The sequence below is a fragment of the Trichechus manatus genome, unplaced genomic scaffold (genome assembly GCF_000243295.1).
Source record: "Trichechus manatus latirostris isolate Lorelei unplaced genomic scaffold, TriManLat1.0 scaffold00043, whole genome shotgun sequence".
Taxonomy (NCBI): domain Eukaryota; kingdom Metazoa; phylum Chordata; class Mammalia; order Sirenia; family Trichechidae; genus Trichechus; species Trichechus manatus.
The window spans coordinates 5,856,951-5,874,480 of NW_004443979.1; the positions used below are offsets into that span (position 1 = coordinate 5,856,951).

The 17,530-nt window shown below is 36.3% G+C and overlaps 1 protein-coding gene across 3 annotated transcripts in view; it reads left to right on the top strand.

Annotated features, from left to right (window-relative positions):
• The window catches only part of PPP2R3C (protein phosphatase 2 regulatory subunit B''gamma), a 25,969-nt gene extending 11,355 nt beyond the window's left edge, over window positions 1-14,614 (top strand). For 2 of the 3 annotated variants that reach the window (XM_004376515.2, XM_023731469.1), the window contains exons 7-13: window positions 6,298-6,430; window positions 7,664-7,719; window positions 7,805-7,880; window positions 8,671-8,807; window positions 10,118-10,255; window positions 12,863-12,922; window positions 14,337-14,614. In XM_004376515.2, the coding sequence (XP_004376572.1) occupies window positions 6,298-6,430; window positions 7,664-7,719; window positions 7,805-7,880; window positions 8,671-8,807; window positions 10,118-10,255; window positions 12,863-12,922; window positions 14,337-14,525 (789 nt within the window). In that variant the 3' untranslated portion in view covers window positions 14,526-14,614. Of the gene's footprint in view, window positions 1-6,297; window positions 6,431-7,663; window positions 7,720-7,804; window positions 7,881-8,670; window positions 8,808-10,117; window positions 10,256-12,841; window positions 12,923-14,336 lie in introns of those variants that run through there. The other variant, XM_023731470.1, reaches the window with a different exon arrangement.
• Window positions 14,615-17,530: the final 2,916 nt, after the last annotated feature.

Consider the following 17,530-nt stretch of genomic DNA (forward strand, 5'->3'; position numbering starts at 1 on the left):
TGTGTTCTTTGTTGTTTGCTCACCTGTGGTTATGATACTTTTCGCCTTCTCCAATTGGCAGGGTCAGTCGCTAAGATATGATACAGCAGGGTGGGTCTAGCTGAAGAGGAGTTGCTGGGATGGGTTGTTTGTAGCACTTACTACAGCCACCAGGGCAGGTTGGTAATCACTGCAGGACAGGTTCTGGTAGGCTGTGCAGGTGCTGCTTGGTGGTGTAATGTTAAGCGCACGGTGCAGGTAGGCAGAATGGAGGAGGTAGATTGTGTTTTGTGGAGCTAAGATGGATATGGGAGAGAGGAGGGAGGAACAGGAGCCAAAAACATACAAACAAAAAAAAACTGCTAGAGGAGCTTGCAATTGGAGTGGAGAGGTGAGAGACTATGAAATTGAGAAAAACAAAAAGGGGAAGAAGAAGAAAAAAAAGAGAAGAATGAATACATTAAAATTAGAAAGAAAAAAGAAAAGCTCCCAAGGATCCCACTGGTGCGGCTACCAGGTCTGGGGGAGTTGTTCTCAGGTGTTGAAGTACAGCCTGGCTAGAAGGCATAGAGGTGTCACTCAGCCCAGTTATTCAGGGGTCAGGAAGAGAAGGAAGGTATAGAGAGATGAGACACTGAGTAATGAAGAAAGACAAAAAGGGAAAAAGAGGGAAAAGAAAACAAAAAGAAAAGAACAAGAACCCCCCCCACAAAAAAAAGAACAAAAAAATAAAAAACCATGAAAAAGAAATGCTCTCAGGGATCTGTCTGTGCATCTGCACAAGCTGAGGGGTTAGGTCCCAAGCCACGCAGCACTGCCCAGCCAGAACGGCCTCCCAACTTGAGAAAAGAAAAAGAAAACAAACAATTCAAAACAAACAAAAAAGCCCCAGGATCCCACCAGTGTGGCAGCATGGACCAAGAAGCAGTTCCACACTCGAGCAGAGCTCCACAGCCCTCAGGAAGAAGGAAAGATGGTGCACGGATCCAGGTATTTGAGTGAAAGGAGGGGGGAGGTGGTGAGAGGTAAGGAAGAAATCAAAAGAAGCGGAAAAAAGCAACACCAGCAGCCAACAAATGGCACTCAGGGAGTCATCCAGTGCGGGCGGGTGGAAATCAAGCAGCTGGTGCTTCCTGGCCAAGAGACTGGATGCGGGAAGCAGAGGAGGCCGAGTGGAGATGAAGAAGGGTGGGGGTTGGGAAAGCGTATATTGCCAGTTAGTGGTTCTATCTCCTGCTGGAAGCTCTGTGAAGCTGCTTTCTCATACCCCCTATTTGCTGGTCTCTGATAGAGTCCAAGATGGCGGATCCATGCTGTGTTAGCTGATAGGAGACCTCTGCATGTATGTCTCCTCGCTTTCTGTTCTCTGTCGGTTTCTTATTCCATTTGGTGCTAGGCTGAGTTCTTTATCTCTTCATTTGATGTTTAGGGTTTCAGGATTGCTGTTTTCTCTGTTTGACTTAGTTTTTCAGATCTTTGCTGTGTAGGGATGGTGTGGTGCTTCTGCCTAGAGCACCATCTTGCCGGAAGTCCTTGTGTGGAGAATGGATTGTAAGAAGCTTAGAGTGGAACCGGGAATGGTTAGGAGGCTACTGCAGTAGTCCAGATAGGAGATCATAGTGGTCCACACCGGGGGGGTGGCTGTAGAGAAAGCCAGAAATAGATGAATTCAATGTATATGTTGGACACCTCTTCCTCCCCCTGCCCCTCCCCTGAAAAAAGATAAAAATGCTGCTGGATTGGATGTGGGGGGCAGGAGGTGAGGGAAACGTAGGAACCAAGATGAGTCTTAAAATTTTGTTTTTAAAAACTGCTGTAATAGGGAAAAATGAGTGAGGACCAGGGTTAAAGATGATACCAGTTAACAGTTGCCGTCGATTCCAACTTGAGGAGGCCCCATGTGTGTCAGACTAGAACTGTGCTCCATAGAGTTTTCAATGGCTGATTTTTCTGAAGTAGATTACCAGGCCTTTCTTCCAAGGTACGTCTGGGTGGACTCAAACAGCCAATCTCTTGGTTAGCAGCCAAGCGCGGTAACTGTTTGTGCTACCCAGGGATTCCTACGGATGCTAAGAGTCCTGTTTTAGACACATGAAGTTTGAGATGCCTGTTGTTCTACAACTTAAATTATAAAACATCTGAGATATACGATAAACATTATACTTTAAACTGGCTAAGGTAAAAGTAACAAATTTTTTAAAATAAATATAAAAAACCATGGGAGACTTTTAAGTATGAAATTGTGGAATAGGGAAAGCCTTTTCTAAGTATGACAAAACTCAGAAGCCTAAAAAAAGTTAATAAATTCAGCTAAATAAGTATATATATTTTTAATTCTGTAGGGCAAAGACCATCATACCCAAACCCATTGTTGTCGACTTGATTCCGATTCATAGCATAGGACAGAGTAGAACTGCCCCGTAGGGTTTCCAAGGAGCAGCTGGTGGAGTCAAACTGCCAGCCTTTTGTTTAGGAGCCTGAGCTCTTAACGACTGCTCCAGCAGGGCTCCAAAGACCATCATACACAAACATAAATGAAAAGCAAGAAACTGGGAAAAATATCTGAAACTCAGCGATAAATGGCCAATTATCCTAATATATTAAAAGCTCCTAGAAATCAAGAAGAAAACAGTTGATCATTAACTCAATAGAAAACTGGGTAAAGGATAAAAATAATTCGCAGAAAGTAAAATACAAATGCTTCTTACTCTTAAGAAAAGATTTTAATTTCATTTATAATAAGTGAAAATGCCAAATAAATCAACACTAAAATAATCTCTTTCACCTGTCACACTGACAAAGATCAAAAGGTTTGAAAATGCATCTTTGTGAGGGAATGTAGAATAGGTCATGGTTCCCAGACCTCCTCAGTTTGCAGTGCCCTTGGTGTCAGTAATTTTTTTTAAAAATATATAATTTTATTTATTTTGTTGAGATTATACACAGCAAAACATACACCAGTTCAGCAGTTTCTGTATGTTCCATTTAGTGACACTGGGTACATTCTTCGAGTTATGTAACCATTTTCACCCTCCTTTTTTTTCTTTCACTTTTTTTTTTTTTTTTTTTTTTTTTTTTATAGATGACGATTTACAGAGCAAACTAGTTTCTCATTAAACAGTTAATACACATTGTTTTGTGACATTGATTACCAACCCCATGACATGTCAACACTCTCCCCTTCTTGACCATTACCAGCTTTCCTGTCTCCTCCTGACTTCTCGTCCTTGCCCCTGGGCCGGTGTGCCCATTTAGTCTCATTTTGTTTCATGGGCCTGTCTAATCTTTGGCTGAAGGGTGAACCTCACGAGTGACTTCATTACTGAGCTGTAAGCGTGTCCAGGGGCCATACTGTCGGGGTTTCTCCAGTCCCTGTCAGGCCAGTAAGTCTGGTCTTTTTTTGTGAGTTAGAATTTTGTTCTACATTTTTCTCCAGCTCTGTCCGGAACCCTCTGTTGTGATTCCTGTCAGGGCAGTCAGTGGTGGTAGCCAGGCCCCATCTAGTTGTGCTGAATTCAGTCTGGTGGAGGCTGTGGTACTTGTGGTGCATTAGTCTCACCCTTCTTTTCTGAGTTACTCCTCCCTCATTAACATGAATTTGCTGCCCGCTAAGGTTCCTGTCTAATCTTTTGAGGTGTTGTTGTCAATTTGATCCCATATAGATAGCTCTTAAAAGAGCATGATGCTCAAGACACATGTTTTTTACTAGTTAAGCTAAACTGTTGTTTGGTTTCAAAAAGACTTCAGGAGGTATTTTTGCTTTAAGATTTAAAGATTATCTCAGGTCAGTAATTTCAGGAGTTCATCCAACCTTCATGGCTCCAGAAAGTTTGGAGTCCATGAGAATTTGAAATACTGTTCTGTATTTTTCCTCTTTTGATCAGGATTCTTCTATGGCATCTTTGATCAAAATGTTCAGTAATGGTAGCCAGGCACTACCAGTTATTCTGGTCTCATGGAAAAGGAGGCAGTTGTTCATGGAGGCAATTACCACAAATTCCCTATCCTCCTCCTATTCCTGACTCTCCTTCCTCTGTTGTTCCAGGCGAATAGAGGCCAGTTGTTGTGCCTTGGAATGCCGCTTGCAAGCTTTTAAGACCCCAGGCACTACGCATCGAACTAGGAGGTAGAACAGAGACACTAAACATGTCATTAGGTGTATTAACTGGGATATCCCATGAAACCATGACCCAAAACCTCCAACCCAAGAAACCAAATCCCATGAGGTTTTTTGTTGTACATAATCAGCCTCAGCAGTTAGTCTTTGTCTTTGTCATTGGTGTAAATATACCTATCACACAGCTTTTGCCAATTCAATTTTTTACAGGTGTATAACTTATTGACAGCAATTACAACAATTGGCTGTGCAACCCTACCCTTAATCATCACGATATTTCCATCACCATCAACCCCTTCCTTCTGTTTCCTCCAGCCCCTGGCAACCACTAATAAACTTTGTTCTCTATACATCTGTCTTTTTATATAAGTGAAGTCATGCAATATTTGTCCTTTTGTGATTGACTTATTTCACTCAGCATAATGTTTTCTGGTTCCATCCATATTGTAGCATTCATTTCTCTGACTGGCTGAGTAGTATTCTATTGTATATATGTACCACATTTTGTTTATTCATTTATCTGTTGATGGGCATTTCGGTTGTTTCCACATTTTGGCTATTGTGAATAGTGCTGCAGTGAACATTGGTTTACAAGTCTCTGTTTGAGTCTCTGCTTTCAAGTCTTTTGGGTATATACCTAGGAGTAGAATTGCTGGGTCGTATAGTAGTTCTAGGTGTCAGTTATTTTTTTCATAGCACCTCTAGGCCAAAAGAAATACCTAATAGTTCCATTTATTATTTAGTTTTGGTTAACATGCTCAGTGGCTAACTAAAAAGTTGGAGGTCCAAGTCCACCTAGAGGCACCTGAGAAGAAAGGCCTGATGATCTACTTCCAAAAAATCAGCCGTTGAAACCCAGTGGAGCACAGTTCTGTTCTGACACACATGGGTCCTTATGAGTTGGAAGCAAATTCATGGCAATTGGTTTTTTTTGAACAACTTACTGAAAGTATTCATAGCCTAACAACTTATTAGCTATTTGAAAAAATAATACACATAAATAGAAAGAAAATATTTTTACTTCATTCTTAAATAACGATTACTAATGGGATGTGTTGTAATCACTGAGCATTGTACATCTACTCAAACCTCATATCCTGTTCCACACTGATTTTTGATGGTGCTTGCTTTATCACAGCAACTGCCAAAAACCTGGCTTTGCAAAGATTGATGTCGTCAAAAGGAATATAGCACAATCTAATGCTGAAAACGTGAACTACCTCGAGCTAGTAGATTGTGCAATGTCCAAATTTTAAAATACGTTAAAATTTTAAAATATCCTGCTGCACCCTTCTGAGTTCACTGTAGAGTGTACAGGGTACCTTGGTACACAGTTCGGGAACTGTGGAAACAGCCATCATATTGTTGCTAAGAATGTAAACTTGATGTAGCCTTTGTGGGAAAGTGAGAAATTTGCCAATATCTATCAAAATTATAAACGTGCATACCTTTTGGCCCAGCAGTTCTACATACAGAAATTTATCCTATAGGTATTCTCCCACAATATCTATGAATGAAAAATGTATCAGCTCAGCCCTTGTAGCATTGTTTTTGAGTAGCAAAAGACTGGAAAAAACCTAACTGTCCATCAAGAGAAGACTGGTTAAATTATGATCCATCCATACAATGTAATAAAAACTAAAACCCATTGCCATCAAGTCTATTCCGATGCATAGTGACCCTATAGGAATAATATGTAGCTATTTAAAAATGTACCAACTCGTTGAGAGACAATATGGAATTACTGCAAGGTATTTTGTTAGATGATAAAAGTAAGATGCAGAAGAATTTACGTGTTGTGCTGCTATATCCTGTGTAAAAATGAGGAGAGAAAAATACGTAGGTACTGGCTTGTACGTACGTCAGTTATCTTTGGAAGGACACATCAGAATCTGATAATACAGGTTACCTCTGGGGAGAGGAAATGGGTAAGAGGGAGACTTTTTACTGACTATCTTTTTATTCATTTTGAATTTTGAACTATGTAGGATGTTAGTTATTCAAAAAATAAATAAAAAGTAAATTAGTAGAAACAATGAATATAACATAGTTTCACCACTAACATAGTCATGAATTCCATCATTTATATACTATTAATGAGGAATAATTTTTAGGGCGGAAATTATATTCCAGTAAACTAATGAAGAATCAAGATCGGACATTTGATGCTTTAAAGTTATATTTTGTTTTGTTTGTTTCAGGATTTAGAAAATTACATATTGGAACTTATCCCTACTTTGCCACAATTAGATGGGCTGGAAAAATCGTTTTACTCCTTTTATGTCTGTACTGCAGTTAGGAAGTTCTTCTTCTTTTTAGACCCTCTAAGAACAGGTAAAAGAAAATCTTATCTAACTTAGAAATTACAAGAATATTATTATTTCTAAATCTCGATAACTAGAGAAAAGTCTTGAAAATGTCATTTAATTATTTTCCTAATATGTCATTGTCATTAATAATGTGGTGAATTTTAAGTAGGTAGAAAAGTACTCAAAACAGCAGCAGTGTTTTGGTGTAGATTTTATATTAAGCTCTTCTTTTATCATTTACTGGCAACAACTATAACCAGCTGTGTGACAGTGGAAATGCCACTAACCTCTCACAGTTTCTTCCCCCCTAAAATGAAGAGACATAAGCTAGGTAATCAATCACTGTGGCTCCTTCCAGTTCTTATATAATTTGTAGCCCTTAATTTGTGATGTGCTGGAGGATTGTTCTCTTTTTGATGAAAAGTATGCATTTGGGAACTATAAGAACCATTTAACCATTATATATTTTTCTATTATGTAAACGATCCTATATGGGGAACAGATTAGTAATTTGGCCTCATCCACAGTATGCTTTATCAACTATCTTAACCTGCTCAGACTTCAGTATGTATAACGGGCAGAGGAAGGAACAGAGAAGGCCCAAATCAAAGTATTCGGTTCTCCTTCTGTTGTTGAAAATTCAGCTGAGCCCATCACAGTACATGGTAGCTGACAAATCTTTTTTAAACTCTTCCACTGTAGGCACATACACATCTTTTCCCTTTGAAGTTATACAAAATAATAATAGCTAACAGTTTTGACTGTTTGTTATACACCAGGCACTGTCCGAGGCATTTTATACAGATTCTTTTCATTTATTCCTCAAAATCCCATAAGGAGGGTACTATTATTGTCCATATTTTATATATGAGGTAATTGAGACTTAAATAGATTACCTATCTATAAGTGGCATTCAGACTTTCATCTGTCTGCTCTTAACCATGCCTCTATTGCTTCCTATACCAGAACCTTCCACATATCCATGTTCACAAAATATTCAACAGTTTTATTTGGAATCTAATATCAGTGTAATTTAGAAAGGATTTATCACTTGGATTTATATAGTTAGTGGTATACAAGTAGACATGCAAGTAGAGATTTTATTAAATGTTCCCTGCAGACTTATGTAATAAGGACTTTAGAGCATAAGAGCTGAGAAGCTTTAAATACCTCTTCTAAAATAATACTTTTTAAAAATTAAGTTGCTCTCGTTTTAAAAATGAAATTAAGTAATTGTGTTTCTTTATGTTCTATAAAGGGAAGATAAAAATTCAAGATATTTTAGCATGCAGCTTCCTAGATGATTTATTGGAGGTAAATATAGTGTTTGTTTGTTTGTTTGTCTAATTATATCGCTTGACAGTTACTGCCTTCTGATTATGTCTCTTTCTTCATTTAGCTAAGGGATGAGGAACTGTCCAAGGAGAGTCAAGAAACAAATTGGTTTTCTGCTCCCTCAGCCCTGAGGGTTTATGGTATGTTCCTGTCATAATGCTAAAATTTAAATTATCCATTCCTCAGTTAATTAGTTTCCAGAGGACAATTTTATACATAGGCTAATTTACCTTAACATCAAGGTATTCTAATTACCTTAAGATCTAGTATTCAAGATTACTAAAGCTTACTTGTTTAAATACCATTGCATTTTTACTTTGGTAAATTTTTTGTAAATCTTTTTAAGGTATTACACTTTACTTTCAAACTGAACATACAGAATGTAATTTCTTCCTTTCTTGTTGACCCAGGAGCATCATTATGAACATCAGCTATTGTCTTGCATTGTGATAAAATGCTGCTCTCAGGTCACAAGGGAAGGTGTTCTAGGGCTTGGTTTGCTCTTTTATTGAATTTCATTAGTCTGCTACATTATTCTGTTGGGTGATTCTTCCAACTCCATTATGGCATCGTTGATCTCTGCTTTCAAGTGCCAGTGACAGTGCTTTCTGTTGACCCCTACCTCCATCTAATTTAGAAACCTGGGGCAGTTCTGAAAGGTTGCAAACTGAAAATAAATAATGATGTAAGTGAAATAGCCCAAAGGCCATGGCCTTCCTGTCGTTTTGACTGTTTCTAGTTTAATGGTTGTTCTGATCGAGATTGCAGAGATAGCTGATGTTTTTACAGTAAGAGCACTACCTTAACGGTACTTAGTTTGAAAATCGAAATACTAACCAATAAAAAGGACTTTTTGCTAATGTCTATCCTTTTTTTCTTTATTTAGTTTATTTTGATCACAAGTGTCTTTTCATCATCTTTCTTCCCAAGGCCAATATTTGAATCTTGATAAGGATCACAATGGCATGCTCAGTAAAGAAGAACTCTCCCGCTATGGAACAGCAACTATGACCAATGTCTTCTTAGACCGTGTTTTCCAGGAGTGTCTCACTTATGATGGAGAAATGGTAGTAGTTTAAATCTCCTGATATGTTAAAAAAAAATTTAGGTGTCCACAGTTTCCACAGACCCTTTTTTTGATACAGCATTATTTTTGTTTCAGTGTGTAACCATATCTTAAGGAGCCCTGGTGGCTCAGTGGTTAAGCACTCGGCTGCTAACTGAAAAATTGGTGGTTCGAACCCACCAGCAGCTCCGTGGGAGAAAGATGCAGCAGTCTGCTTCCATAAAGATTATACCCTTGGAAACCCTATGGGGCAGGTCTACTCTGTACTGTAGGGTCATTATGAGTCGGAATTGACTCTATGGCAATGGGTTTCGTTTTGGGAACAGTATCTTGAACAATATCTTTGATCTTAAGATAAATTTGTTGAAAAACCTTATTTCCTATGTGTGCTTAGTTTAAATAGAAAATTTTAATACCTTATTTGTCCTTTTATCATTGTAATTCAACATACTTGAGAAGGAAAATTGTAAATAGCATTTTAAGTCTCCATTCTTGCTAAGGATGTGCTAAAACATGTGTTAAGGATCTGGTAAATTTTCCAAAGCAAATGCTTAAGAAAGTCATATTATCAGAAGAGAACAGGGTTTTCGGTTTTATCTTTTAGCTATAGCAGTTTGTTAAACGTCATTGTTAACCATCTGCAAAGGAAAAAAGGCACAGAAACTCTGCTTTGTGACTCCCACAGCTGTTGACAGGGAGGAGCTTGTAGTATACTAATGACTTCTGGTGAATAAAGAAAACTGGAGGCCACAACTGTGGATGGAGTTAGACCATGATGAGGCTGCATTTCTCTCTTTATACTTCAGTTGGTGCAAAAATTCTTGATCTTAGCCTACAAAATCCTTTCCAAGAATTTTTTTCTACGAAAGAATCTCCCAAGTAGTCTACTTATTTTCATCATGCAAAAAAAGTAATGTGTGAATATCCCTTTGGTGTAGGAAGAGCTCTGTGTTCTCTTCATGTCTTTCTAGCTCTTATTTGTACTCTTTTACCTGTTTTCAGATGAGAACAGTTTGAGCTCACTATAGAACATCTGGCAGTCTCAAGATGGTTTTCTTAAAAACATCCTTATTGGAAATCATCTGATTTAAAAATTTTAAGCAATATTTCAAAATAGCTTTTTAAATATAATGTTCTGTTTCAGATAATTTTTTTCAAAATGACTACACTGAAATGAAGATGTAAATGTAGTGGTAGCTTATGATGACCTTAGTCACTATAGTCAAAATAGCTTTAGATCACCAGATATTCACTTGAAAAACTAATTCCAACTAAAGCCTCTAATAAATGTCTTTTTTTTTTTTTTAACAGGACTATAAGACCTACCTAGACTTTGTTCTTGCATTAGAAAACCGAAAAGAACCTGCAGCTCTGCAATATATTTTCAAACTCCTTGATATTGAGAACAAAGGATATCTGAATGTCTTTTCCCTTAATTATTTCTTTAGGGTAAGTCTTATTTGTGTAAAATATTTTGTACCATTTGGTTTAAATTACCTAGTGACAATTTTACATGATTTGTAATTTTTTTTTTTTTAACTTAAAAAGGCTTACATACAACAGATTTCAGAAGGAAATCAAGATTTTTTTTTTCTTTTTAAAAAATATAAATGGGCTAAATTAAAGCTGATTTGGGATGTAGAATACTAAAATTGTGTATTATGTGTATGTCAAGGGATGTATTAGCCATTGGAGATACAAACATGCATGAGAAATCCTGTGTTCTTGGTGACCAAGTGTATAAAATCCTATAGAAGCTTTAATTAAATAGTTAGGAAAGGTAGCTCTTTTCCACAGAAGTCTTGCAGACTTTTGTAGTTGCAGATTCTTTTAATTGCTGTACTGTAAAAATAAATAAATAAAAATAATTTAAAAACTGGCCAGAATCATCTGCTGCATTTCAGTGTGAAACGTTTACTGAAGCACTAATTTTGTGCCTTAATTGGTCTCAGATGAGTTCTTAGGTAGGAATTGATTGTATTTGATAAGCATTCAGATACAGCAGGTATACAAGTAGGAATGTCTGCCCTTGTAAGACAAAAAATATTCCTCAATTTGAATAGTGACTTTTCCACTGGATGGAAGTTTTGTACAGTAATATCCCACTCCATCACCGTATTTCCATAGCTAGTTTTTATTTTTATCAACAGTAAAGATCAACAGTAGAAAATTTTTTTTAAGCACTAAAAAAGACATTTTCACATCTTTGTCATAGACCATTGTCCCCTAAAGCCTTTTTCTTTTCCATTTTAAAACATTTTTGGTATCTTTAAATAACTCTGTTTTCTGAATTTATCCTTATGACTTTCATAGCATATGTTTCATAATTTCATGGTAAATTCCCTCAAAGGCTTTCCATTATGAATTTTTAGGTAATAGTGACTATAAATATTATAAGGATAAATTACAGTCTCGGTGTTTAAAAAAAAATAAACTCACTGCCATTGAGTTGATTCTGACTCATAGCAACCCTGTATTACTTTTTTTTTAATTGAATACTATATGAGCATAAATTAATTGCTAATCTGAGAGGATAAGACCAACCTATCATAGGTGTGCCCCCACTTTAGGCAAACCTATTAAATGAACATTCAATTTTAGAAGAGCCAAGTATGTCTTTTGGAAATTAAACACAAAACCCTTTTTCATAAAGATTTTAGTATCTTCTACTTTTAGAATATTAAATTTTGTTTATAAAATAATTTAAAGTATTTCTTATATGCATCTATTTTATCAAAGTTTTATTTAGGTTTGGTTGTATGGACTAAGGTGTAAAGTTCTGGCACTGAACCCTGTAATCCTGGGCTGGTTGTGGAGCCTTTGTCCATCAGTATCCCAGTGGTAAAGCAGGGCCTGAATGGTGTACTCTGTGTCACACCATTCAGGTCTACCACTCTGCTTATAGTAGCCAAAAGTGTACTCACAGACACTGATCTCCATAGTTCAAAGAGATTCCCTATGGATATTCTGATATTCGGAGCATCCAGGGACGAATTATCCAATAAGCAAGGTAGGCATGGGCTTACTTGTGCTTACTTACTCATCTGTAGTGAACAATTTCACATGGGTTTCACCACATCAAAGTGAAACACAGGTGAAATTGTTCACTGCAGATGAGTAAGCACAAGTAAGCCTGTGCTTACCTTGCTTACTGAGTCTTCGCTCCCCACCCCACTACTGGGATTGTAAATTTGAAAAGAGGCTTTGGTTCTGTAGGAAGGTGCTTTGGGTTTGGAAGAGAGACAGATGCCAACCATACCTAGAAGTAGAATCTTTGATGTGCTGACATGTGAAGTTGTTCACTATAGATTAGTAAGCACAAGCAAGCATGCGCTTACTTTGCTCATCAGATAATCCGCCCCTACCCTGTTGCCATCGAGTCGATTCCAACTCATACTGCCCCTGGTAGCACCTTAAACAGAGTAGTCACTTGGATCATATTTAGTTGAATATTTACCAAGAATTTTAAGGTTCACATTTTCCATAGTGAATGATTATCACCTGAAATATCTATTAATCCAACTGGATCATAGTGGTTCCTTCCTTTTTTTTTTTCCAATAAAGTTTGTAAAAGGGAAGAATTTGAGGGAGGACAGCCTCCATTTTTTCTGTCAAGTAGAAGGCAGGGTATGGGGTGGGAAGAAAGGGTGGATTAGGGGCTTCAAGAGTGGTGAAAATATGAACAGTGTTCATGGAAAATGGAAGGAGCATAACAGAATAATTGCTAGGCCACGCTGAGGGCCCCCTTGAGGTTGGAGATCATGCCTATGTAGCAGCAGCAATCTGCAGTCTTGTGTCATTTTCTTCTGGAGTTCTCAGTAGCTACGGTGTAGGACTAGAAAGGCAGATGGTTATACTAATCCAGTGTTCAGGTTTTGCTGACTGGATGTGGAGCAAGATCAAGGAAGTTGAGAATGTTGGCAGAAGGGGTTGAGACAATGAAGCTTGTGGTCTGATAGGAAAGAAAGGAAGTGAACCTAGGAAAGGCTAAATTGGGGCAGGAGGAAGGTTATTATATGTTTTATTTATTTTCAGATTTATTTCTATTAAATACAGGCCATACAGGAACTAATGAAAATCCATGGACAAGATCCTGTTTCATTTCAAGATGTCAAGGTTACTTTTTCCTTTAATTTACATAATACCAGATAAATCATTTATATTAAATGAAATTTTATATGAAAGCAACTTAGGAGCTATGAAGTACTATACAGAATCAGATATTTGCTCTCATGTGTGCTAACTGATATGTAAATCATTAGAAGGTGAGACTGTATTTAGACTGATTGATTTGTATAGCTTATGATTTTAGCATTGTCAGTCTTGTGTTCTCATTGGAAGCATTCATTCATTGTCTTTGAAAATTAAGAAAATATAGCCTGCATCCCTTCACAGCCTGTTCCACTACAAACAGAATTTTTAACTTGGGAACTGTTTAAGTTAGGGTGTGTTTTTGGTCTGCTACTTTAAAGGGTTTGTTCACTTTGGTATTAGATTTAAGGAGACATCAATCCTACAGTATGGAAACTACCAGTATTAGAAACACATGCTGCTACCCAGCATTTTCTGACTTGCACCGATTATTAAAAAACATTGAGTATCCAGTACTCATTCAGGTTCAGGTTGAGTAACTTAATAAAATGGCCCTGTTCAATTTTAAGTAAGTATAAGATAAAGGGCTTTTTGGTTTAATATATATCAAACAAATTTGAAACTTTGCATCAGGCAGTTTAAGAACTAGTAATTTTAAACTGCAACCACCCTAAACAGGGAGATTTCACAAACATACAAAATTAAAAGTTCACACATCTACCTGAGTTGTTCTAATCTTTTCCCCCTTCGCTAGTGGATTTTTTGTTGTTGAGAATATACACAGTAAAACATAAACCAATTCAACAGTTTCTACATGTACAATTCAGTGACATTGATTACATTCTACAAGTTGTGCTTCTAATCTGAATGCAGTTTGCCTCTTTAGATGCTACTAAAATACTGAGTAATTTTACTACAAAAAGTAGAAGATATGTACTAATTCCTTGGAAATACTCATATTAACATCTAACTTCCTCCCCTCTTTGCCATCTTAGGTCCATGGTAGGTTGACATCAATACTGGAAATGAAGCTTTGTATCTTGATTCTGAAGCAGTTAAATTTTTACTTTAAATGAACTGAGTTTCCACTTAAGTAAATCAATTAGAAGACAATAGTAAAGTATAGGGAGGCAATATATTCAAAGAGCACTGCACTAGATAGTTCTGTCATTAATTAACAATGTAGCATGGATTAAACTCTAAGCCTATTTCTTTGTTTATAAAATGTGGACTAGCTATCACATAGCTAAGGAAACTTCCAATAAAATTTTGTGATTATAGGTAGAAAAACGAGATTACCTGTTAAATGGAAAAGAAAAACTAGAACAAAATAATTTTATATAAGCTCTGTGTCAGTCCTGAATTTTAGACATTATGTGATGGAAATTCTTAAAGTGAAATCAGATACCAGATTTAACTATTTTTTCCCTCATTACAGGATGAAATCTTTGACATGGTAAAACCAAAGGATCCTTTGAAAATCTCTCTTCAGGATTTAATCAACAGTAATCAGGGAGACACAGTCACCACCATTCTAATTGATCTGAATGGCTTCTGGACATATGAGAACAGAGAAGCCCTTGTTGCAAATGACAGTGAAAACTCTGCAGACCTTGATGATACGTGATCTTTGAAAGCTTGAATGCTGCATGCAAAACCTTTGAAGCAGAATTCTTGGAAATGGTCTAAATAAAACATTTTCATCTGCTTATAGAACACAGCAAATGTGTTAGTTACTGGAATTTTGGTTGCAATAGTTTGGAAGCAATAGAACCAAATAACTGCTTTTTAGGAGGTGGTAAATTCTGGTCCCATTTAATTTCTAATGCCAACTGGTTTGCTGAATATAGGTGTCCATGTCTACTTTAAGTCTGTGTACTCTTTAGAGATAGTTTTTTTTTTCTAAATTTTATTTTGTTGAGAATATACACAGCAAAACATACACCAATTCAAGTTTATACACGTACAAATTTAGTGACATTAATTACATTCTTTGAGTTGTATAACCATTCTCACCCTCCTTTTCTGAGTTGTTCCTCCCTCATTAACAAACTCACTGCCCCCTAAGGTTCTACTCTTTAGAGTTGCTGTTGTCAATTTGATCTCATACAGATAGTTCTTAAAAAGAGCATAATGCTCAAGGCAGACATTTTCTACTAGTTAAGCTAAACTATTGTTCAGTTTTAAGATGACTTCAAGGGATTTTTTTTTGGTTTAAGGATTATCTCAGGGCAATAGTTTCAGGGGTTCATCCACCCTCCATGGCTCCAGAAAGTCTAGAGTCCATGAGAATTTGAAATTTTATTCTGTGTTTTCCCCGTTTTGATCAGGGTTCTTCGATGGAATCTTTGATCAAAATGTTCAGTAATGGTAGCTGGGCACCATCGAGTTATTCCGGTCTCATGGCAAAGGAAGAAGTTGTTTGTGGAGGCAATTAGCCACACATTCCATATCCTCCTCCTATTCCTGACTATCCTGATAAAGGTTAAGTTTTTATGAAATGTTTCTGACATTAATCACTAAGAATTATAATGAATTATAATGTCATTTAACTCTCGGTCTTCTAAAATATTACATATAGCAAAGATAATAATAGAATTTCCATTTATTAACATAGAGTTATTTCTGGGTTATAAGTGTTTAGGACATCTTTTAATAGGATGTTTCCAATAAAAAGTATTCAAACTAATATTTTAATTAAAATCATTGCCATAAAAATTTTGTCTAGCTTTATTAACTATTACCAGGTTTATATTTTATAAAGCATAACTTTTATTAAGAGCCATGAGAATTTATGTTAATTAAGTGTAAAAGGATCTTCAATTAAAGTAACTGTTGTGTTTGGCTTTTATGAGATGAAAGATTAGAAGACGGTAGAATATCATGAACTATGATACAGAGGGATTAGTAGTTATTAAAAGGCTTGAGACAAATTAGGAAAAAGTGAAAGAGGCTTAAAGTAAAACCATTTAATGCATTTATGGGAAATTTTATAGTTTACATAAAAAGTATAAAAATTTAAGGCACAGTTAATAACTAAATTTATAAACATTACAAATTTGCCACGGTTGGACAAGTAGAGAAAGTAAAATTCAAGAAATATAAAACCTTCATAAGTCACTGTTTTCTTTCTGCTACAATTAGAAAAGTTCCTAGGTGACCTCCTTTAGATAGATACTAGTGCCTCTAGGAAGAGAAGATTCAGAACATCACCTTTAGATATGCATCCCTTCATTTGATACTCATATGAGTTGGAAGTACGAAATCAAATCAAGTTAAAAACAAACTGGAGGGAAGAGGTCAGATTAGCATGTTTTAAAGCTACTGGTAAATTAATTTATGGTGACATTAATTACATAACCTACATGGTCTGAAGAGTAATTCTTTAAGCATTAATTTAAAGAGTTTATACCCAATGAATAAAGATTACCATTACATATTATGAGTCACCATACCATGAATCCATATAACTGAAGACTGCTAATAAAGAATTTAATTATCCTTCCTAAATCCTTCCCATTTCAGCTGAAGAATTTAGTGGCCAAATTTTCACGTTCATGGATGATAGATTTCCATAATAAGCCCACTGTACCTGTATTGTTTCTTTGAAGCCATATTTTATATAAATATATTTAAGATTGAAACCTTAACGCTGTTTAGAAAGCTATTAACATAGCCATTAATTTTTAAAAGCATTTTTAAGTTGGTGAACAGGCATTTAAAAGCATTTCTAGAATAATCCACTCTTCCTTATCCACATTTGGTTATACATCAAAGTCATACAGGTATATCATAAGATTCTGAACATATTTTTAGGAATATTTTCAAAATTAGCTTCATATTATATACCTTTGTAAGGTTTGCAAACAGTTCAGTGGGTAGAGAAATGGCCAACCTGGTCTGAGTAAACTGTCTACCTCACTACCGCTACTTCAGAATGGTGAATGACAGCAACTATTGCTCCTTGTACAGTATTTAACAGTGACCTCCTGAGAGGTTAAATCTTCATTTGTACCTCCACTCTTAAGAGTCACAAGATGCCGTGGTGTTAATCATTATGTATTACCATTTGAATACAAATATATTTGTTCCATAACTAGCACTTTTAATGTTAGGTTAAATGAATAAATTACTGAAAAGAATGACAAACTGCACTAAAAAATAGAAATCTATCTTAATATTTGGTGCTGTTACAAACTGGAGTCCCGGGTGCTGCAAATGGTTAACGCATTCAGCTGCTAACCAAAGGGTCAGAGGGTTGAATCCACCCAGAGGCACTCAGAAGAAAGGCCTGGCGATCTACTTCCAAAAAATCAGCCACTGAAAACCCTGTGGAGCAGAGTTCTACTTTGACACACACGGGGTCAAGTGGGCTGGTTGTTATAAACTAACTCAAACACTCTTCCGTAAAATAAGGTTACTCTCAATGAAACAAAATTCAAAGGGCTTCCATCTTAATCCTTTTATTACCCATTCAATAAACCAGCCTTAGCACAAAATTAATGGTTAGCTATATATAAATGCAAGGCAACATGAGAAAATCCAGGGGAAAAAAAAATCCTCATTTTAATTTGAGATTAGGAATATCAACTCCAATGAGTCTTAATCAGCAATTCACCCATCTTTTCCAAA